General features: G+C 40.3%; 2 protein-coding genes, 1 long non-coding RNA gene and 1 pseudogene across 3 annotated transcripts in view; all 4 read left to right on the top strand.

Annotated features, from left to right (window-relative positions):
* The first annotated feature begins 441 nt into the window (after window positions 1–441).
* Window positions 442–5,939, top strand: LOC115756352 (annotated as a pseudogene).
* Window positions 5,940–13,258: 7,319 nt separating this feature from the next.
* LOC115756338 (lycopene epsilon cyclase, chloroplastic-like) lies at window positions 13,259–19,907 on the top strand. Its single transcript, XM_030696062.2, has 11 exons — window positions 13,259–13,733; window positions 14,318–14,489; window positions 15,059–15,194; window positions 15,284–15,394; window positions 15,484–15,586; window positions 16,068–16,211; window positions 16,294–16,401; window positions 17,230–17,326; window positions 17,399–17,527; window positions 18,780–18,912; window positions 19,605–19,907. The coding sequence occupies exons 1-11, from the start codon at window positions 13,455–13,457 to the stop codon at window positions 19,768–19,770; spliced, it is 1,578 nt and encodes a 525-aa protein (XP_030551922.1). The 5' UTR covers window positions 13,259–13,454; the 3' UTR covers window positions 19,771–19,907.
* The window catches only part of LOC115756350 (UDP-glycosyltransferase 91C1-like), a 13,908-nt gene continuing 8,735 nt past the window's right edge, over window positions 17,559–22,731 (top strand). The window contains exon 1 of the mRNA XM_048277802.1: window positions 17,559–17,570. The gene's annotated coding sequence lies outside the window, so the exon portion shown is untranslated. The remainder of the gene's footprint in view (window positions 17,571–22,731) is intronic.
* The window catches only part of LOC125314763, a 23,644-nt gene continuing 21,313 nt past the window's right edge, over window positions 20,401–22,731 (top strand). Inside the window, exon 1 of the long non-coding RNA XR_007198195.1 lies at window positions 20,401–20,588. This is a non-coding gene — a long non-coding RNA (uncharacterized LOC125314763). The remainder of the gene's footprint in view (window positions 20,589–22,731) is intronic.

Raw genomic sequence — 22,731 nt, 5'->3', positions numbered from 1 at the left:
TAAACAAAGGGGAATGGTAGAAGCGAGGCGATTTAAAATTCCCCTTTGTATAGCTAACATGAGATTGCAGAGTGACTTCCCGTGAGTTATTTATTTACTTGAATTCAAATAGTGTACATAGTAACTATGGATAGTGGGCTATAAGTTACATAACTCAATCTTATTGTGTAAGTTTATTTTATTTTTACTTTATCGCGGTTTATATCTGAGTTAATACCACGAAAAATCCTCAATTGGTACACCCGTGATAGATTTATCGAAATTAATTTTTTGACCACAAAAAACCTCAAACCGATATATTTGTGACAAATTTACTCAAAATTATTTTTTCGAACACCAAAAGCCTCAAACTAGTATACCCATGACAAATTTATCATTTGTTAGTTTCCGTTGAAGTGGATTAATACAATATTAAATCACAAACCGATACAACTGGGACAAATGAATGGTAAAAATATAAACCGGTACATCCGTCAACTACCACGCATCGTTTAACTCAGCAATTTGACAAGAAAATTTAACGAAAATTAACATGGTGTAATTGTCATAAGTATACCCGTTTGGAGTTTTTGATGGTCAAAAAATTAATTTGGAATAAATTTATCATATGTGTGTCGATAATACCACGAAAATTCCAAACTGGTATAATTGTGACAAATAAATGGTAAAAACTAAAAACCTCAAACTAGTAAATCTATCAACCGTCACGTATCGCCTATAATCTAATTCAACAAAATTAAACGAAAATTAAAGGAGAGTAAATTTGTCTTAAGTGTATCAGTTTGAGATTTTTTATGATCAAAAAATTAATTTAAACTAAATTTATCATATGTATATTAATATGAGAGTTTTCGTAATATTAAATTAATTTCGGGCAAATTATTGGTTCTAGTATTGCTATTTCGGTGAAAGAGAAGTAAAACAAACCCAAACTTGTCCGCCATCCCCGGACCAGTAGTATCTCTGCCGTGTCGCGACAGGAGAGCGACCGTTGAACACCTCGGCAACCAAAGGATCCGACGCAACTACCTCGTACCTCCCCTGAAACATTATACCCTGCCTGCGCTCACTCTCTCTGAAATCATTTAGATACACACGCACTGGAGTCACAGAAAGAAAGAGAAACGAAACGGAGAAGTAGAAGGATAGTGAGAGAGAGAATCGGACAGCTCGAGCGTTCGGTTTCGGTGAACTCTGAGTCATGGTGATCGCGTGAGCGAGAAGCATTCTGCAGAAGGATCGCCAGGCCAAGCAAGGGATGGAGGCCGTCATCGGAGGCTCGAGGCACTTCGCAGCTGCGTTCGTGGAGGTTTTGCTGACGACGAAGATTACTTCAAGGCCGGAGGCTCGGAACTGTGTTTCATGCAAATGCAGCAGAACAAGGCCATGGACAACCAGTCTAGAATTGCAGATAAGGTCAGTCAGGGTAGTCCGTGTTCAAAACTGTGTCCTTTTTTTTTTTCGTGTTGCAGAGACACAGCATGCGAAAAGACGTTTACAATAGACGCTCAAACTGAAAGAAATAGGCGTACTCGGTCAAATTGAAGGTAAATTTCGTCAAGTAAGGCATTCAAAGGAGCGTTCACCGGTATCATGGATTTCATGCGCCCCTGCCTGTTTAGATCAGATTCTTATTTGATATGCTTATGTTTACCCCTTTCGACTCTGCGCTGCGATCTCTGTTCTGTCGGTGTCTATACTCATATTGTTTCATGCCTAATGTTTATGCTTATCTTCCGTGCTCGGTTGAAGGTGCCCCCTGTTATTGGCTACTTTTGCAGTTACCGCGGATCTCACCGGGAAATGGTCCACTGGATTTAGTTGTGATTGGTTGTGGTCCTGCCGGTCTGGCTCTGGCTGCAGAGTCCGCACAGCTAGGATTGAGTGTCGGACTCATTGGCCCGGATCTTCCTTTTACGAATAACTACGGTGTATGGGAAGATGAATTTAAAGGTACAAGCAATCTCTCCTAGTTTTAGCTTTTCCATTCAAAATGCCATCATTATAATAGAGCTCCGTATCTCCCATAACGTAGCCAGTCTGTATCATCATGCCATTGTCCGAAAGTTGTTCTCCAATACACGTGTTGTTGGAAACTGTCACGAACTGATGTATGCTTTGCGAAGCTATCGCTTGTTCTTTAGTACGTTTGAGTGGGAATGAAGAGTCTACACTTTCAGATCTTGGACTTGAAAAATGTCTCGAGCACGTGTGGAAGGACACAATAGTGTACCTTGATGATAGCGAGCCAATTCTGCTCGGCCGTGCATATGGACGAGTTAGCAGACACTTGCTTCATGAGGAGTTGCTAGACAGGTTAGCATGGCTGTGATTTTTTGGCTCTGATTTGTTCATCTGTGATAGAACACTCTGTACATATATGTAATCCTTATTAATTGTCCTCAGGTGTGTCAAGTCTGGCGTTTTGTTCCTGTGCTCTGAAGTGGAAAGTATCTTTGAAGCTGCCGATGGCTATAGCCTTGTTGCTTGTGAATATAACATTGTCGTCCCATGCCGGTAACAGAGGAAAATTCCAGAAACTTTATATTCTTGTTCGTCGGTTTACTCGTTTCCTTTACCTGAAGCTTCTGACATAGTATTGTAGGCTAGCTGTGGTTGCATCCGGAGCAGCTTCGGGGAAACTCTTGCAGCACAAGGTGGGCGGTCCAAGGGTTTCTGTCCAGCCATCTTATGGAGTGGAGGTTGAGGTAGTATATTTGAGTAAACGTTCATGTACAGATCCTGTGTAGGTTTGATGTCACTCTAGCAGTAAACTTCACATTTTTAGCCTCATTTACTATGTGATGGAGGCAGTTGCTTTTCCCCCTTTTCTTGCAATTTGAGGTGGAAAATCATCCATATGATCCCACTCTGATGGTCTTTATGGATTATAGAGATCATAACAAACAAAGAGTTTCCTGTTCAGAAGCTTATCCTCCAACTTTTCTGTATGCCATGCCTGTGTGTCGTCCACCAGAGTCTTCGTCGAGGTAAATTACCGACAGCATGAGCGAGGTTACATATCCAAATGCCTGTGGATGCTCACAGAGATGCCCTGCAGGTAACTTGTTTGGCTTCAAAAGAGGCTATCCCGTTCAATGTATTAAAGGAAAAGCTGATGTCGAGGTTAGAAACAATGGGTGTCAATTACAAAAACTTACGAAGAGGTAATCGACGAACCACGACAATGATCAATTGCAATTGAGTACATTATTATTGTTGACAATGTCATTAAGCAGTTTCTTGTGAGTGAACTTTGTAGAAATTATGGCGCTTAACAAGGTAACTTGGCATACAAGGACATTACAATATATATATCTGCTGTAGATATACTTGTGAAATTTCTTGTCCATAGTCATCTGCTTCTTCTGATGCCCTATGCAGGAGTGGGCTTACATCCCGGTTGGCGGATCCTTGCCGAATACCGAACAGAAAAATCTTGCATTTGGCGCTGCTGCCGGCATGGTGCATCCATCTACAGGTGAAGAAAAAACAAGCTGATCTGATGCCGTTCTCTTTTACCTAAATCATATGTCTGCCCTTTGTTAAACAGGCTATTATTCCATGGCGAGATCTTTGTCTGAAGCTCCTAATTTTGCATCTGCAATTGCGAATATTTTGAAGGCCCATCAAGCTAAGGGCGCTCATACTTCCGAACCAAGTAATGAGAACATCTCGATGCAGGGTACGTGCTCCCTCCCTCCCTCTCTCTCTCTCTCTCTCTCTCTCTCTCTCTCTAACACTGCTTCGCGATCATTTTACCAATAGTGGCGAACTTTCTGCTGAATATACATTGCAACTGTGGCAGTTGCTGCATGCTGCATCAGTTTTCACTCGATTGATGTTGCAGATTGACCCCTGGGTATGCACTATTAATAAAAAACAATTGGAGTTAGTCTCTTTGAACATTATTTGAAATGTAAACTTTAATCCTATTATTCAGGCATCCTTTTGCCTATGGGAATCCTTGTTCTAGAATCAGAGGGAGCCTGGAACCGAAGCTTTCGCCATTACTGCGCTAAGTCATTCATGCTAAGTCTATTCCAACTCTCTTCTGTTATCACATGGTCATGTAGGTTTCTCGGATACAGTAACCTTTATCATCACTAAAGCTGGAAAAATTGGTGATACCTGTCTAAGGAGAGAAAATACTCATAAGCAGAATTACCTCTACTGAGCTAAAGAGTAAAAAATGCAAGTGTTCCTACCAATATGCAACAGTTCCCCATAAAAGAAAGGCATTAGAGTTGAAAAATGAGTGTTGTTCTAAGTAACATCACAATGCCTTACGCTAAAGTCGAATATGCTCGGTGAAGGTCGATTCATTTCAGTTGCTTGCTCGGTTTCTAGCAAGATAATCCTTAGGCTGACCATATTTATCGTAGATGAGTGTGTCTGTCTTCTATAAAAGGTTAGATCTTAACACCCCGGCCCCGGCCCCCTCCCCCCCCTCCTGCTCCTCTCGAACCAATGGTGGCAATATGAAGAGGGCTTAAGCTTGCAAACCTACACTGGAATGGAAGCACCTTTTCTTTCCATCACGTAAAACACAGCAAACCCAAGATAAATGGATGAAAGAGGAACAGAAGGGATCAAACTCAAGATCTTTGATGGTGATAATGTTGTCGAATTTGACGAACTAACCGTTTACTCGACAAGTTTAAGCTTATAAGGGAATGCTGTGGAGCTTATTTTATATCTTAACCATACTGCCTTTCATCAGCTTGGAACGCGCTGTGGCCGCTAGAAAGGAAACGGCAAAGGGCATTCTTCCTCTATGGACAGGCTGTCATCTTGCAGCTGGACATCGAGGAAACCCGGAAGTTCTTCCATACATTCTTCCGCTTGCCCAGATGGTAATTCTCCACTGCTCTTCTATTATTTTGCATGAACGAACTCGGACATTTCATCAGAGTTCCCAGAGCTCGAAACGCTTGGATATATGTCATTGTGCCTAAAATAGAGGTCTCTGTACTTCAAGCATTAGAACTGTGCTCGTAGAAAACCGAACTCGTCATCGACATGATGCTGAGCAACTTTGACGTTTCACGCTATATATCTTTATCACAACCCACCAAGCATACTTCGTGAGGAGTGCTTGTCAAGTAATATGCTTCAAGATCTTGAGTAGGAAAAACTGGGCTATTGAATTTCAGTGCTTTTTAAGAAGGAAAATGACATAAATTATCTTGAACTTTGACCTAATGTGCAATATAATTCCTGAATTTTTAATTTGTTCAATGGTTTCACTAAACTTTGGCCGAATTGCAACGTGGTCTCTAAACTTTTATTTTGTTTGTAGTCCCCGAACTTTAGGTACATGTTAATTTGTAAAAAAACATTTTAATCAATGAATTATATTAAAATATTAAATGTTGTCCTTGAATTTGGATTAACGGAAGGATAATATTGAACATTTTTATATAGTTCAGTGATTAAGTTGAACATGTACCAAAATTTCAAGGATTGCATTAAACAAATTGAAAGTTTAGGAACCACGTTGGAAATTGGGCCAAAATTCAAGGATCACATTGAATAAATTAAAAGTTCAGGGACCACATTACACATTGAATCAAAGTTTCAGTTGTGTCGGTGTCCCTTTTGAAGAATACCAGCATTGTCCAAACAACCTATTGTCTGTGATGAAAAAGCTTTAAGCAAATGGGGGAACAACCTTTGAGTCTCCCTGAAGAAGCAAATTCAACATGGGAACATGGGCATCTTCCTTTTGCAGGATGTGGCAGGGCTTCCTCGGCTCCACTCTTTCTTCGGCTGGCCTTCTGCTCTTCGCGTTGCGCTTGCTTGTCGCAGCACCAATTGGCTTGAGAGTGGTCCTCCTCAGGCATCTCCTGTCCGAGCCGGCGGGAGCGGCTATGATAAGAACTTATCTCACGATAGAGTGCTTCGGTTTGTTTCCTCGCCGGCGGCATCCCCAATAACCATATACTGACGATCCGGCCATAGCTGTCGACTCAGAAACCACCTCGACGCAGTTGCTATAGCAATGGGACCGGGGACCAATTACCGGCCCCACATTGGTGTTTATCTTCCGGATAAGGTGGCGTGACCATCTCACCGGTGCCCACCGACGTCATTGCACATCAACTTCCTCGCACATCCAAATTTGTATTTTTCTAGTTTTTTTTTTTTCTAATCTGCAAAATTTTCAAGATGATATGACTTTTCATTGGCAAAATCTATTAGATTTAAGTTATTTTCAAGATAGTTGGCTAAAATCTCTATTTGCGACAAGGAAGGGCTTAAGTGCACTACAAGTGACATAAGTTGTGTGCGGCGCTCACTTTAGTGTCAAAATTTTTAAAACGATCATTTAAGTACCAAAATCGAAAAAAAATAATTACTTAAGTGCCAAATGAAATGCATGGCTTTAATATTTAAATTTATTATCTAAAGTAGCATATTTTTTTATAAAATTCTAACGTAGACTTTCAAAATAAAAAATTAATACAAATAAAAAAAATTAGCTGCATAGCCCTCACTGCCTGGACGAAAACCCCACCCTTCTTTTTTTTTTTAAAAAAAAATTTCAACTTATTTTTCTTAGTTTCAATTTTTTTTAGTTAATATTTTAGTTTAATCCTACGTGGAAGTCCATGTGTAATTCCGGCAAGCCACATCGGCTCCAATAATCATAAAAAAAAAAAGTCCATGCAAGATTTCCGACAAGTTACATCAGCTCGGACTAGAATTGGCGGTCAAGTGAGAGTTTTTTAAAAAATTTGACACTTAAGTGGTCGTTTTGAAAGTTTTGGCACTCAAGTGAGCGTCGAACATAACTTATGACACTTGTAGTGTACTTAAGCCAGCAAAGAGATGATGACTGATGATGGAATTGATTGAGTGGTGATAGTGGCGGTTTAATCATCGCACTCAAAATAGGAGCAAGTCAGGATTTTTTTCTTCTTCTTTTTTTTTGGTTTGGGTTATTCGTCAATTGAAATTATATTGGATGAAAATGATCAATATAATTTAATCAATTTGGTCCAAACTTCTAAAATCTAAGACCTACTCTAGTTTGACCTGATCTATCTATTTGTCACTTTTGCTTGCCGCTCAAAGATTAAGATTTGGGATATGACTTCGAGGTTGTATATATTCAAAATATCACTAAATACGTCGGGAACATTATTTGATATTTCGCTATTCTTTACATATTGCATAATGTGTAGTATATTTCCTTTCAAAAAAGAAAATGTCTCAAACATTTGCCTGCGAACCAGATTTGGTGCCGGCCAACCTTGCCTAAGGTGGCTAGGGTGCCCGACCTAGGCCTCACCCGAGGTCCTTGGCCGCCAAATCTGGCTCGTCGCCCACGTTGCTTGATGAGGGCATTTTTGTAATTTTCCAAATTTAGTGAGAGTAAAGTTGGAAGAGGTTAGTGAACATCTATTTTGCCACCTCTACAAATGACCATACATGCGCAATGGCATCATGAAATTCATAATTATGCAACAGTGGCAATTGTTTGTTTTTGTTCTTATGCTGCATTTTTCTAGGAAAATAAATTATTTAAAAATTATCTTCTTAAAAATAATTGGTTGTTTCGCTAACAAAAATGAACAAAAGAAAAAAAAAATCACGATCGACCGGAAACCAACTTGTCTCTCTCTCTTCTCTCTGTCTCTACTTGTTTATGCCGTTGCCAACCGCCTCTTTGCTCTTCATGCTCCTCATCTTCCTCGGTCCACCATTCTTGATTGTTACGCCTTCTTCGAGCATGGCGAGCATTGAAGCAATGGATGCCGCGCGCTTGATATCATCCTTTGAAGCGGCGCTCGATCTCTTGCTGTCTCGCCTCCCCGTGCAAAAGAGCTGCCTAATTGGTGCGATCCGCCGAACTCCTCTCCCATCACTCGGAGGGATGCCAAAATCCAAGTTCGCCGCATGCGGATTACGGCGTTCTCCTAAGTTTTTATCAGCATTCGCTGCGTGAATCTGTGTGCTTGAGTCAATTTTTAAGTTTTGGAAGTGGACTTGTGCTCTCACCATTAGACGTATTTGTTGGAAAGAGTCAAAGTTGTTTTTCACGTTTTCAATAAAATGTCTAGTCATGTGTGTTGTCCTATTCAATAGGAAGTTTCTATTACTAAAACTTAGTGGATCCTAGTTTTTAGGAATAGGTTGCAGCATGATGCTGCACATGGGTCAAGTTTGTTGCTATTTTTTGGCTATTTTCAATCTTTTCTCGTTGCAGATCTGTCTTTTATGAGAGTTGTTGATGATTGAATAAAGTAGAGTTCAGAAGCATTCATTCTCAGTGTGTTCTCATCTCTCTCTTTTAACAGTGGTATCGGAGCTAGCATAGCAAAAGAAAGTGAGGGTTGAGAGTTGAGAGTAAAACACGTGAGGAAAGAGAGTCTTGCAGCAAGTTTTTTTTTTCTTTGCAGCAGCAGTCATGGCCACAGAATCCAATTTTGTCCAAACGGCAATCCCTCGCTTTGATGGTCATTATGACCATTGGAGCATGTTGATGGAAAATTTTCTAAGGTCCAAAGAATATTGGGAGGTTGTCTCTTCCGGAATTGCGGAACCGTAAGGAGGAACTTTAATCGCAGCACAACAAACAACTCATGAAGCGGCAAAGTTGAAGGACCTCAAAGCAAAGAACTACTTGTTTCAAGCAATAGATAGGTCCATCATGGAGACAATCCTTTGCAAGGATACTTCCAAGCAAATATGGGATTCCATGAATAAGAAGTATCAAGGCGCTGCAAGAGCAAAGAGGCAACAACTACAAGCTCTTCGTACGGAGTTCGAAACACTACGAATGAAATCAGGGGAGTCGGTTACTGATTATTTTTCAAGAACAATGGCAATTGTCAATAAGATGCGCATCCACAGTGACAAGACGGAGGACGTCACCATTGTCGAAAAAATTCTTCGATCCTTGACACCAAAATTCAATTTTGTTGTCTGTGCCATAGAAGAAGCTAAGGATATTGAAGAACTTTCAATTGACGAACCGCAAGGTTCTTTATTGGTTCACGAACAGAAACTCCAACACCAAGATACGGAAGAACAAGCCTTGAAGACCTCTACTAATTTTCGCCATTCTTCAGCAATAAGAATGAATAATGGTAGAGGGAGAGGAAGAGGATTCCACCAACGCAGCAGCACCATCAATCCAAGAATTGAAGGCTCTTCCTCCGATGATGCACGAAATAGAGGTCGAGGGAGGTATCCAACTGGTTTCAAGCCAAAACCAACAGATAAATCTAAAGTTGAATGCTTTAGATACCACAAGTATGGACACTACAAGTCCGAATGTAGAACCAATCTCGCTCGACATGTGGAGGCAACGAATTTTGCTGCAGCAAATGAAGAAGAAGGAGAAACACTCTTAATGGCATGTCGGGAGAAAGAGATGTCTTCACCAAATTTATGGTACCTTGACACTGGCCGTAGTAATCATATGTGTGGCAACAAGGAGGCATTTTCTTCAATCGATGATACCCACCGCACCAAAGTGAAGCTTGGAGATGATTCTACTATTTCAGTCATGGGAAAAGGTATTGTTCAAATCTCTTCAAAAGGGAAAATGCAGACCATTAATGATGTTTTCTATGTTCCCGAATTGAAGACAAACCTCATGAGTGCCGGCCAATTACTTGAGAAGGGGTATGAAATTGTATTTAAAGGTGGAGTTTGCAAGATTTATTATCAGCAGCAAAACTTGCTTGTTCAAGTTGATATGACACCAAACAGAATGTTTCCTCTTCATCTTCATGATTCTGCTCATGCTTGCTACACGGCAAAATTAAAGGAGGAAGCATGGATTTGGCATTTTAGATATGGGCATCTTAATTTTGGTGGCTTTCGGACACTTCATCAAAAGCAAATGGTGGAAGGACTTCCTCCAATTACAATCCCATCGGGAGTTTGCGAAGATCGTGTTGTCAACAAACAGCATCGAGCTCAATTTCCACAAGGCAAGGCGTGGAGGGCTAAGAAGCAGCTTGAGTTGGTCCATTCAAATCTTTGTGGTCCAATCACACCAATTTCTAATGGAGGTAAACGATATCCGATCACATTCATTGATGATTTCAATCGAAAAGTGTGGGTGTATTTCTTGCAAGAAAAATCTGAAGCCTTTGAAGCATTCAAGATTTTCAAAAGTCTTGTTGAAAAGGAAAGTGGCAATCAAATCAAAGTTCTTCGTCCTGATTGTGGAGGGGAGTACAAGTCTCTTGAGTTTGATGTTTTTTGTACGAAGAATGGAATTCATATTTATGCCTATACACCACAACAAAATGGTGTATGTGAGAGGAAGAATCGAACCATCCTCAAAATGGTTCGAAGTCTACTGCGAAGAAGTGGAATTCCAAAGAAGTTCGCGCCAGAGGTAGTAAATTGGAGTGTCCATCTCTTGAATAGAAGCCCCACACTTGCTGTTCTAAATATGACTCTCGAAGAAGCTTGGAATGGACGAAGGCCAACAGTTGATTACTTCAAAATTTTTGGGTGTATTGCATATGCCCACGTTCCAGATCATAAAAGGAAAAAGCTTGATGATAAGGGAGTAAAATGCGCCTTTCTTGGTGTAAGTGATCAAACAAAAGCTTACAAGCTCTATGATCCCGTGACCAAGAAGATAATAATCAGCCGTGATGTGGTGTTTGATGAAGAAAGTTCCGGCCTTGGAATGATCAATCTAAAGGTGTGGCACCGGTTGTAGCTGATTTTGAAGAAATTGGCGAAGAAGACCAACAACACAATTTGGCCTCAGCTAGTAACAATTCTGACCCTATTGAAGAGGAGGAACAACAGCCCTATTTAGAAGTTGCTGCAACACATGGTGAACGCCCCCAATGTCACCGACAAAGGCCAGCATGGATGAGAGATTATGAGGTCTCCGGAGTTGAACGAAGTGAAGACCCATTAACTCATTTTGCTTTGTTTGCAGATAGTGATCCAACTATTTTTTATGAAGCAAGAAAACATCAAAAGTGGAGAGATGCAATGGATGCTGAAATTGAAGCAATTGAGAAAAACAACACTTGGGAATTAACAAATCTTCCCAAAGGCCACAACACTATTGGTGTCAAGTGGGTTTACAAGACAAAGCTGAACAAGGATGGTGGCATTGATAAATACAAGGCGCGTCTGGTGGCAAAAGGCTACAAGCAAGAATTCGGCGTGGACTACAAAGAGGTGTTCGCGTCTATTACAAGACTTGACACAATTCGGTTGGTGATTGCATTAGCAACACAAAAATCGTGGTCCATCCATCAGTTAGATATGAAGTCTGCCTTTTTACATGGTGATCTCCAAGAACAGGTATTTATTGACCAACCTCCTGGATATGTGAAGCCTTATTGTGAGCATAAAGTATACAAATTAAAGAAGGCTTTATATGGATTAAAGCAAGCTCCTCGAGCTTGGTACAGTAGGATTGAAGCTTATTTTTTGAAGGAAGGGTTTGCCAAGTGTCCCTATGAACATACTTTGTTTATTAAGGTTGGCCATGGTGGAAAACTACTTTTGGTATGCTTGTATGTAGATGATCTCATTTACACAGGGAATGACGGTGCCATGATGGAGACATTTAAGCAATCCATGATGCATGAATTTGAGATGACAAATCTCGGGTTAATACACTATTTCTTAGGCATTGAAGTTAATCGATCAGTTGCTGGTACATTTGTCTACCAAAAGAAATATGTGCGGGAGATTTTGGAGAAGTTTCAGTTGAAGGATTGCAATTCGGTTGCCACACCAACAGAGGTTGGATTAAAGCTCACCAAAGATCCTAGTGGAAGGAAAGTGAACAAGACCATGTACAAGCAAACTGTAGGGAGTCTCATGTACTTAACAGCAACGGGGCCGGACATCATGTATGGTGTTAGTCTCATTAGTAGATACATGGAGAGTCCCACCAAAAAACACCTTCAGGCTGCTAAGCGTATTTCGCTAGTTGAAAGGGACTGCATCTCTTGGGTTGTTTTACAAGAAAGGAGAAAGTTCCGATTTACTTGGTTTTACTGACGGTGATTATGCGGGTGATATTGAGGATAGAAAAAGCACCTCGGGCTATGTATTTATGCTTGGTTCAACAGTTGTCTCGTGGTCTTCAAAGAAACAACCCTTGGTCACTCTTTCAACAACAGAAGCCGAATTTGTGGCTGCTACATCAAGTGCTTGTCGGGCTATTTGGTTGAAGAAGATTCTTGGACAACTTCAATTCGAACAACATGAACCAACAATGATTTTTTGTGACAACAATTCAGCCATTAAATTGTCAAAGAATCCAGTTCTACATGGGAGGAGCAAGCATATAGATGTGAAGTATCATTTCTTGAGGGATCTTACAAAAGATGGTGTGATTGATCTTGTTTTCTGCAGAAGTGAAGATCAAGTTGCTGATTTGTTCACAAAACCCCTCAAAATTTCCACATTTCAGAAGTTAAGGAAGCTCCTTGGAGTTTGTTCGATGGATGCCTCAAATTAAAGGAGAGCTTGTTCCTATGCCTTTAAACCGATCACTTGCAGTATCGGTTTAAGGGAGGGCATGTTGGAAAGAGTCAAAGTTGTTTTTCACGTTTTCAATAAAATGTCTAGTCATGTGTGTTGTCCTATTCAATAGAAAGTTTCTGTTACTAAAACTTAGTGGATCCTAGTTTTTAGGAATAGGTTGCAGCATGATGCTGCACATGGGTCAAGTTTGTTGCTATTTTTTTGGCTATTTTTAGCCTTTTCTCGTTGCAGTACTGTCTTTTATGAGAGTTGTTGATCATTGAATAAAGTAGAGTGCAGAAGCATTCATTCTCAGTGTGTTCACATCTCTCTCTTTTAACAATATTCATTGACCGCTCAATCTTCGCTTTGAGTTGAACTTATAATTTGAAGTTCTTTTAATTGGAAAAGAAATTTGAGTTTCCTAATAATTCGAGAAAATTTGGCTTATCCTAGGATTAGGATAGTGAGAAGCACGCTAGTTTAAATTGTTAGTTCCAACGTTATTCATGAGATTGAAATCACTACTCTTAACCCAGCTTGGCCTCAATCCCACTCAAACTTTTTTTTTTTTTTGGTCGGAAATTCCACTCAAACTTGTCCGCGATGTTTCTCACAAGGAGAGAAACGACTGCGTTTCACGTAACCGGAACAACCCCCTCCAAAATTTTCCAACGCTGCAACCTCCACCAATGGAACCGCTCCACGTGTCACCACAGAAGCTACCGTTGAACACCTCAGCAAATTAAAGACGCGAGACAACTCCCTCACCACCCAGAAACTTTATCCTTAACGCTCCCTCTGAAAGCACCTCAGTACCTGACAACCGACGCACACACTTAGCAGAGTCGCGGAAGGAGGAGGAGGCCGGAGAGAGACTCGACGCGCTCGCATATTCGGTTTCGGCAACCTCCGAGCCACGCTGATGGCGTGAGCGAGCAAGCGTCCTGAGGAAGAATCGTCCAGGGGGCGAGCGGAGAATGGAGTGTGTCACCGGAGGCGCGCGGCGCTTCGCGGCAATGGCGGTTTCTCCTCGCTCGAGGTGGAGGGCCAGGAGGACGAGGGGGGATCACGCGTCGTTTCGGAGGTGCAAAGCGCGTGGAGTTAGGGCCAGCGGTGCCAAGAGCGAGAGCTGCGTCGCCCTCCGAGGAGGTTTCGCTGACGAGGAGGATTACGCCAAGGCCGGAGGCTCGGAGCTGTGCTTCGTGCAAATGCAGCAGAACAAGGCCATGGATAACCAGTCTAGGATTGCAGATAAGGTCAGCGAGTGTAGCTCTTGTTGAAATTCTGGTGTTTCTATCGTGTTGCGGAGGCAGAGCATGCGAATGACGTTCATAGTAGACGCTCAAAGTGAAAGATATAGGAGTAGTCATCATCTCGATTCCTGATGTAGATATTGGCGACCTTATACTCATGAGTTTTTTTTGGTGAATTGGTATTGTGGGTCGGCACTAACAGTCAATATGCGTTTGAATGTTCGTATATGCTTCGAAGTCCATTGAGATTATGGGTAGATCGTGGGGCTGTATCTGTTGATTGAAGGTTTCATCAACATATAGTTGCTTCGTGGTAATATCTTCCAGTGCTGCATTTATAAGAACGTTCACCAGTATCATGGATTTCATGGGCAGCCACATTTTTTTAAGCAGTTTCGGAAGATATCATGTTTAGATCAGGTTCTTATTTGAGATGCTTATAGTTAATCCAATTGACTCTATAGGCTACTGCATCTACTGTGATTCTGTTCTGCTATTGTCATTACTCATTCTGTTTCATGCCTAATGTTCATGCTTATCTTCCGTGATTCATTGAAGGTGTCCCCTGTTATTGGCTACTTTTGCAGTTACCACCGATCTCACTAGGAAATGATCCGCTGGATTTAGTTGTGATTGGTTGTGGTCCTGCTGGTCTAGCTCTGGCTGCAGAGTCTGCCAAGCTAGGATTGAGTGTTGGACTCATTGGCCCGGATCTTCCTTTTACGAATAACTATGGTGTATGGGAAGATGAATTTAAAGGTACAAGAAATTTCTCAAAGAATTTTTCTATTGAAAATGCCATCGTTGTAATAGAGCTCTTCCTCACCAATTAGGCAGCCAGTAGTCCGGTATAATAAATGTCAGAAGTGAGGATCAAGATTGAATAAACGGATCTTGAGCATGAGCCTATTCTGTCGGTGTTCCTCCATCCATTACTTTAGAGAAGCTTAGATAAACGATGATGCCTCGGTTAGAAATCTATCTTTTCATTTCTTTCTTTTAGTATTTGAAGAAACAAGTTCCCTCCCATGGAAGGAAGGAAATACAAACTTATTTCAGTCCACTTAGGTCTCTCTTTTGCTGGAATTGCATTCTTCTCAAAGCAGCAGCATATCAGCTTATTCCAGTTTCCCCTTATGTTGTCACCTTCCTTTGGCTTTTATAAGCTGGTGCAAGCTTCTCTAAGTAATTGCTATTATGCTAAAGTTATTGTCCAATGTAAGTGTTGTTGAAACTATCGCAATCAGTATAATGTTTTTTAATGTTTCGTGAAATTAGTGCTTGTGCTGTATTGCGTTTAACTGGAAACTGGGACTCTCCATTTTCAGATCTTGGACTTGCAACATGTATCGAGCATGTCTGGAAGGACACAATAGTATACCTTGATGATAGCGAGCCAATTCTGATTGGTCGTGCATATGGACGAGTTAGTAGACACCTGCTTCATGAGGAGTTGCTAGACAGGTTAGCATGGCTATGATTTTTGGCTGTTATTTGTCCATCTCATAGAACACTCTCCATACATATATATAATCCTTGTTAATTGTCCTTAGGTGTGTCAAGTCAGGTGTTTCATTCCTGAGCTCTAAAGTGGAAAATATCTTTGAAGCTGCCGATGGGTATAGTCTTGTTGCTTGTGAGCATAATGTTGTCATCCCATGCCGGTAACCAAGGAAAACTCCACAATTTCTACGTTCTTGTCAGTGTAGCTTTACTCATTTCTTTACCTGAAGCTTCTAGCATAGTATTATAGGCTTGCTACAGTTGCATCTGGAGCAGCTTCAGGGAAACTTTTGCAGTATGAGGTGGGTGGTCCGAGGGTTTCTCTCCAGACAGCTTATGGACTAGAGGTTGAGGTAGTATACTAATGTAAACATTCATGTAGAGTTCCTATGTAGGTTTAATGTCACTCAGAAGTGAACTTCACTTTTCAAGCTTTCGGGTCATCGAATAATCTCCAATTATCTATTCCAGATAAATATACCAATGGCAGTGTCTTTCTAGTTTGTCTCGCTGTAGCTAGATGTAAATGCACTAATAGTCAGACTGAAACGAATGTTCAGTGAATGAGTGGTTTGTAAGTTGATGTGACACTTGTGTGTTTACTCTTGCATTCTATTAGAAGTATTTAATTTTTACCTGAACCGAGTATGGTTTAACGGTATTAATGCTCCTCTGACTTTTCAAACGAGGCAGGAGTTGGAAACATGTGGAATTTGCAAAACCCTGCTGAACCTAATTATTACGACTATTACGATATAATGGAAGCAGGAAAAATCATTTCGTGGTGCTTCAATATTTTGTCCCCCCTTATGGATTTTTCATTTCCAATTTCAGGTGGAAAATCATCCATATGATCCCAATCTGATGGTTTTTATGGATTATAGAGATTATAGCAAGCAAGAAATTCCCTCTTCTGAAGCTCATTCTCCAACTTTTCTGTATGCCATGCCTATGTCATCCACCAGAGTCTTCTTCGAGGTTTCCTCTGATAACTAATTTACAGCATGAATGACAATACGTATAAAAAAAAGCTTGTGATTCTAACTGAGAGGCCCTACAGGAAACTTGTTTGGCTTCAAAAGATGCTATGCCATTTGATGTACTAAAGAAAAAGCTGATGTTGAGGTTAGAAACAATGGGTGTCAGAATTACAAAAACTTATGAAGAGGTAATATATGAATCCATACAACGATTACTTGCTAAGTATATTTCTATTGTCTACAATGTCATTAAGCACGTTCTTGTGTGTGAATTTTGCAATTATTATGGTACTTAAGAAGGTAACTTGGACATTTGTAACCAACTCCAGTATCTAAGCAAAGGCGTAACAGTTCTTGTTGTTGTTGATGATGGTGTTGACATTGATGATTTATGTCAGAATTGTCAAGTCCATTGTATCGTTAAACGTACTTGTCAGAGTAATTAAATATTAAACCACATTTTCATCTAACAGCTTAAGCTTTTAGAACGGTTGGTAGTGGTCCCACAAATTCTCATAGTACTCTTTGAGGAAATAACCTTTTCACAATGCCTTTTCTCTTTAGTCTTGCACAATAGTATTCTGTATTACGGCAATTCATCAAGAAAACATATTTAGCTTTTTGATGCTATGTTTATCTTTAGATGTACTTTCATCGACAGTCTAGACACGTATGTGTTTCCTCTTGCATAGGTGTATAAACACACCTGTTAATGTTTCTTTAAACATGAGGAAATTTATGAGACGGAAATATGTCCGGATAATACTGCAAGTTGGTTTATGCTCCTTGTGGAACTGTAAACTGCAAACACTAACCCTTCCATCACATGACTGGCAATTTCACATGAAGTGCATGCACCTTTCAGCTTCTTTGGAAATGTCCAATTTTGCACTATTGCTATCGTCGCACATGTGTGCATCAATTTGCAATTGTGACAACATAATATAAATATGTTCTCGATATACTTGTGAAATTTTATGTTCATAGTCATCTGATATGTTTGATACCCTATACAGGAATGGTCTTATATACCGGTTGGCGGATCCTTGCCAAATACAGAACAGAAAAATCTTGCATTTGGTGCTGCTGCCTGCATGGTGCATCCAGCTACAGGTGAAGGAAAAAAACAAGCTGATCTAACATTTATCTCTTTTGCCTAAATTATGTGTCTGTGTTTTTGAACAGGCTATTCTGTGGTGAGATCCTTGTCTGAAGCTCCTAATTATGCATATGCAATTGCAAATGTTTTGAAGGCTGGTCAAGTTAGAGGGACTCATGCTTACGAACGAAGCAATAGAAACATCTCCATGCAGGGTACTTGCTCTCTCTCTCTCTCTCTCTCTCTCTCTCTCTCTCTGTTTGTCTAGCATTTCCTCATGATCAGTTTACTAGTAGTGCTACACAATTACATCAAGAGCAACTTGCGCAAACTTTCTGCTGAATATACAATGCCACTGTGGAGTTGGTGCATGCTGCTTCAGTTTTCATTTGATTGAGATTGCAGAATTTTGACCCCTGGATTCAGATAGGCACTATTAGTCAATCAAATTACAGTGAGTCTCTTTGGACGTTTTTTGAATATGACTTTATGCTTTTATTCGTGTATCCTCTTGCAAATGGGAATCCATGTTCTAGAATCAGTGGGAGGTTGGAACTAAAGCTTTTCCAGTACAGATAATATGTTGACAGCACCGAGTTATTCATGCATTAAAGCTTTTGCTTGCCCTCTGTACACCAATACATGCACACGCACTAATAACTTAGAGAGTTCACTTCCCATGGACAAGTAGCAGCAAATTTCCTTTGCATCCTAATGACCTGATGGCTGAAGTTGAATGAGCTCAACCTTCTGGTGATGATAAGAACATTTCCCTATCATTCTCTACCATGTATCTTGTTCATCATGTTATTGTCATCATTGCTTATTTTCTTTGAATTTCTTTGAGGGGTTTTCTTTCTGTCTCTCCATCTTCATCTTTATCCCAACTCTGTTCTTTTATCACACAGTCATATAGACTTCTCGTATACATTACCCTTTTTCTTTTGTTAAGCTGGAAAAATCGGTATCTATCTAAGTGGAGAAAATACTCATAAGCAGAATTATCTATTGGGCAGAAGAGTACAAAAAAACAAGTGTCGTTACTAATATATAACAGTTCCACATAAAAGACGGGCATTAAGTCAAAACGAGTGGTTACGTCTTAAACCCAAACCCCCTCCCCTTCCTTTCCTCTTTCAAACCAAGGTTGGCAATATGAAGAAGAAGCCTTCTTATAAAATTACACATCGGTGAAATTGAAAGTTTTTTTTTTCCCAATCACGTAAAATACAGGAATCCCAATAAATGGATGAAATAGGATCTAAAGGAATCAAACTCAAGATCTTTCACAGTGATGTTGTGTTAAATTTGAATAAGAAACCGTCTTCTCAAACAAGTTTAAGCTATTAGAGGATGAGGTGGAATTTATTTGACACCTTAACAATACTTTCATGTATGGATAATAAGAACGTTTTTATGAGATTCAGTTGGTTTACAGTTATCTCACTGTGGACTGTCTTTCATCAGCTTGGAATACCCTATGGCCCCTAGAAAGGAAACGGCAAAGGGCTTTCTTCCTCTTTGGACTGGCTCTTCTCTTGCAGCTGGATATCGAGGGAATCAGGACATTTTTTCATACATTCTTCCGTTTGCCTAGATGGTAATTCCCCAGTGCTCTATTGTTGTTTTGCATAAGAGAACTAAGACATTCCTTCAAAGTTCGCAGAGCTTAAAACACTTGGATACATGCCAATGAACATAAAATAGAAGTCTCTATTCTTTAAGCATTAGATAGTGTGCATCTAGAGAGCTGAACTTGCTATTGACAAAAAAAGCAAGCACTTTGTTCAGTTCATGCTATATATCCCAGAATTAACCAAGCATATCGATACGGAATGGCATTTTCTTTGTCAGGAGTTCTTGTCAAGTGATAGGCTTTTTTGATTTAGCATACACATTTGTCAAGATTTTGAGTAATAGACCGTGGCTTTTCTTTATTCTTCGTACCGTAGAAAATACAAGATGACTAAGCTGGTTACTTTACGTAATTTTAGCTCCAAACAATGACACATAAATTGAGCCAAAGGCAGGGATGATGTAGGGGTGTTTTCTCTATATAACTATAGCAGAGATGATACACAAGAAACTATGCGAGTTCTACGAGAATATTCACATTGAACAAGAATTGGTCCTTTTTTTCGTAAGAAGAACTGGACTTTATAATTTTGATGCTTTTAACGGTATTGCAAAACCTCCTATCCTATGTGATGGAAAGCTTAAGCAATGGGTGCAACCTTTGTGTCTCTTGAAGAAGTAAGTAATTCACACGGGAATATGCATCCTTCTTTGCAGGATGTGGCAGGGCTTCCTAGGCTCTACTCTTTCTTCGGCTGATCTTGTACTCTTTGCTTTCTATATGTTTGTCATAGCACCAAATGACATGAGAATGGGCCTTGTCAGGCATCTCCTTTCTGATCCCACGGGAGCAACTATGATAAGAACTTATCTTACAATCTAGTGCTTTTGTTTGTTTCCTTGTTGGCGGCATCCCAGGTTAGCCATGACTATACCACCCTTCATTACGTATTCACATGTATATACACTAGTTCGTCGTTTCTATCTTCCTTGTGAATGTAGCAATCATATATGTTCTCTGGGCCTGTACCTTTTAAGACCAATAGAGTCAAGGGTTGGATATCGGTTAAAGCAATCACTAGAGCAAGTCAATTTTGGAGGACAAACCTGGATATCAACTGTGCGCATAATATTACCAATTTGAAGAGATTATAATGATGCTTCGGATTGTAGTTCTATGTTTTATGGCTGAACATGGTGTCTCTTGCTATCGGTCTCATCTCTTTTCAATTGTCAACTTGTTATTGGTTTGTTTAGAAAATGTTGCAGTTCTTCAAGCAAAGAGGGGGAATCAGTTAGATTTAGCCTCATCATCTATGCACATGCCCTTGTCTCCACTGACATTGCATCGGACTAAATGGATATGTAAACCCTCGTTGACCCTCGTGATCGTACAATTTATTATCTCAGAGTAGGAATGGTTCCACTTTGGCCTTTAAGATATATTCTTCTGTCTGCAATCTCTGGGATTCTCTTCTAGAAGGCCATCATAACGAAACAACAAAAGCGGCACAATGTCGACTTGAACGATGGCAATTTGCTCCAGGGTCATGAATCATCATAAGCTAGGTGATTCTCCTATGCTCGATATGCCTTACCCTTTTCACTATTTAATCCATTGTGGTTTTTCTTTTCATTACTAAACCAAGTATGATTGTCTCACAAGAGAATCGGATGGGGTAAAAAGAGTTAAAGCAGACGGTTTCTGGTGCAGTTTCTTAAAGCATATATACTTTCTGCCGCTTTTCATCATGGCACTTTCTTGTGAGGGCAGGACATGTGCTTCTTGTTTGGCCTCCCCTTTTGGGTTATCTTTACGAGTGTTGATTTATTCTCTTATCTGGATAGAACCACACTATGAGAAATGATAGTGGAATTTGACTAATGGGGGTGGTGGAAGTCCGTACATGCAAGGGCTGGCACTTATTCTGATATTACCTTAGAAAGCTTAACACAAAAGCTTAAGCTTATAGGTAGAGAAAGATCACTTATATATAAAGAGCATATAGGATACGTTGTTGAGCGATATGGGATAATATATCAACATTAATGCATTATCCACACGAATAGTTTCATCTTATCCCCACGATTTATTTATTCTGGGTTTTCCAATTTTGGCTGTGGAGCTGTTGTTTCCTTATAATATGTCTTTTATTGAATCAGATGGAAGGGGTAAAATCAAGTCCGAGGGTTCTTCCATGGGCCCGTGATCCTATTACCAGCTCTTCTAGGAGTATCCAAACAGTAACTGCTCGAGCGAATTAGACCAAAACAAAACACAGGCTCTCGTGGGTTCTATTGTCGCTCCTTTCGACACCCAAGTGTTCTTGTCATCCCATGTCCTTCGGACCCAATGACCAAACCTAACATAACATAGGACGGACGTAGATGACAGAATTCGTAAATTGCCCAGAATGGGCAGAGGGCACCACAAGTTAATTGCAAAGGGAACTAAAGTGAGAATATAAGCCAAAGATGAGAGACTCGCATGGCTTTACCAGCGTTTTTGGTGGGGCTGCTTTTGATTTTCTGACCTGTAAAGCGAGAATAACCTCGAGAAGGATCTCTTCTCGACAATATATTCCCAGTACGTCATGTGACATGATTCTATGCTATCTCTCCCCTTAACTGGGCATATTCCTTCTATTCATTGCCTGCTGTTCCTTCCTCGGACATCCATTCCGGTAAGAAATAGCTTGATTTGATACAACCTTTTATGGCGATCACCGCCTTCTATAAAAGAAACACCGGAGACGACATCTGGAGGTACACAACTCAATCTAGATCTCTCATATGTATATACAATGTGTGTGTGTGTGTGTGTGTGTGTGTGTGTGTGTGAGAGAGAGAGAGAGAGAGAGAGAGTTATGGGGTTGCTTCGACAGAAATACGTGCAAAGTTATGGTGTTGCGACATAGATGGAGTCAGAAGTTGATCTCCGGTTGGTGGAGAGGTGACAGAAGAGAGCGAGCACACATGGTGGTTGTTCTTGCATGCCTCTTTCTTCATGCTCGAAGCTCTGTGTGCTCACCTCTCTCTCTGTCACCCCCTCTCTTTCTCTCCTTCATTTTCAGGAACACCAACAATGGAGAAAAATTGTCGTCTGTTTGTGAATCAACTTTCTCCCCGCCATCAGCGTTCCTAACTCGCTTTCCCCCTCTTTCTTTCCGTTTTGTGAGGTTTCTTTGAATATTTCTTTTTCTTTTTTTTTGTAACAATAGGTGACCTTGTTCTGCCTAAATAGTAAACTCAGGTAATAAATAAGAGAATACTAAACATTCGAGCCATGGAATTTCTCAATCATTACACAAGTTACAAGCATTTTGATAAAAAGAAACCAATTAAATTAAAGTCCTCTCTTTGGCCTACCAGGATCCTATTTTGATTTTCGGTGGGAGTCCACATTATATTATTTCTTGACTCGCACACGCACACGTGTCAACGTTGAAATAAGCTCCTTAAAATTTCATAGAACATGTTTGAAATTAGCCAACCAATATGGATATTAAAGGGTTGTTTTCAAACCCACTTAAATAAAAGAAGAGATTCGATATATTGCGTGGCCGTCTTCCGGACCATCCTAGCAACTCCATCTACCCAGCCCTCCCTCCCCCTTTCTTGGTACACGATGACCCCCTCACCATGGTTGATATCCTTCTGCAATGGTGTCCAGGACCAGGACCACTTACCACCAGTTTGCACCAAAAAAATGACTAATTTTTTGGCAAAAGTACACTAGATGTGCCAATATTTGTGTGTCAATATTTTTTTTTTTTTATCACTTAAGTGCCAAATCGGAGAAAAAACGATCACTTAAGTGCTAATTCCGGCAAAAAAATCGATT

The sequence above is a fragment of the Rhodamnia argentea genome, chromosome 4, assembly GCF_020921035.1.
Source record: "Rhodamnia argentea isolate NSW1041297 chromosome 4, ASM2092103v1, whole genome shotgun sequence".
Lineage (NCBI taxonomy): Eukaryota > Viridiplantae > Streptophyta > Magnoliopsida > Myrtales > Myrtaceae > Rhodamnia > Rhodamnia argentea.
This window is presented reverse-complemented; position numbering and strand designations above follow the sequence as displayed.

What these genes read in the sequence shown, in the direction of transcription:
- LOC115756338 (XM_030696062.2), top strand. Translation starts at nt 13,455, where the DNA reads ATGGAGTGTGTCACCGGAGGCGCGCGGCGCTTCGCGGCAATGGCGGTT. An exon ending in TTACAAAAACTTATGAAGAG is followed by an intron (nt 16,402 to 17,229) that starts GTAATATATGAA and finishes TACCCTATACAG; the next exon opens with GAATGGTCTTATATACCGGT. An exon ending in TAGAAACATCTCCATGCAGG is followed by an intron (nt 17,528 to 18,779) that starts GTACTTGCTCTC and finishes GTCTTTCATCAG; the next exon opens with CTTGGAATACCCTATGGCCC.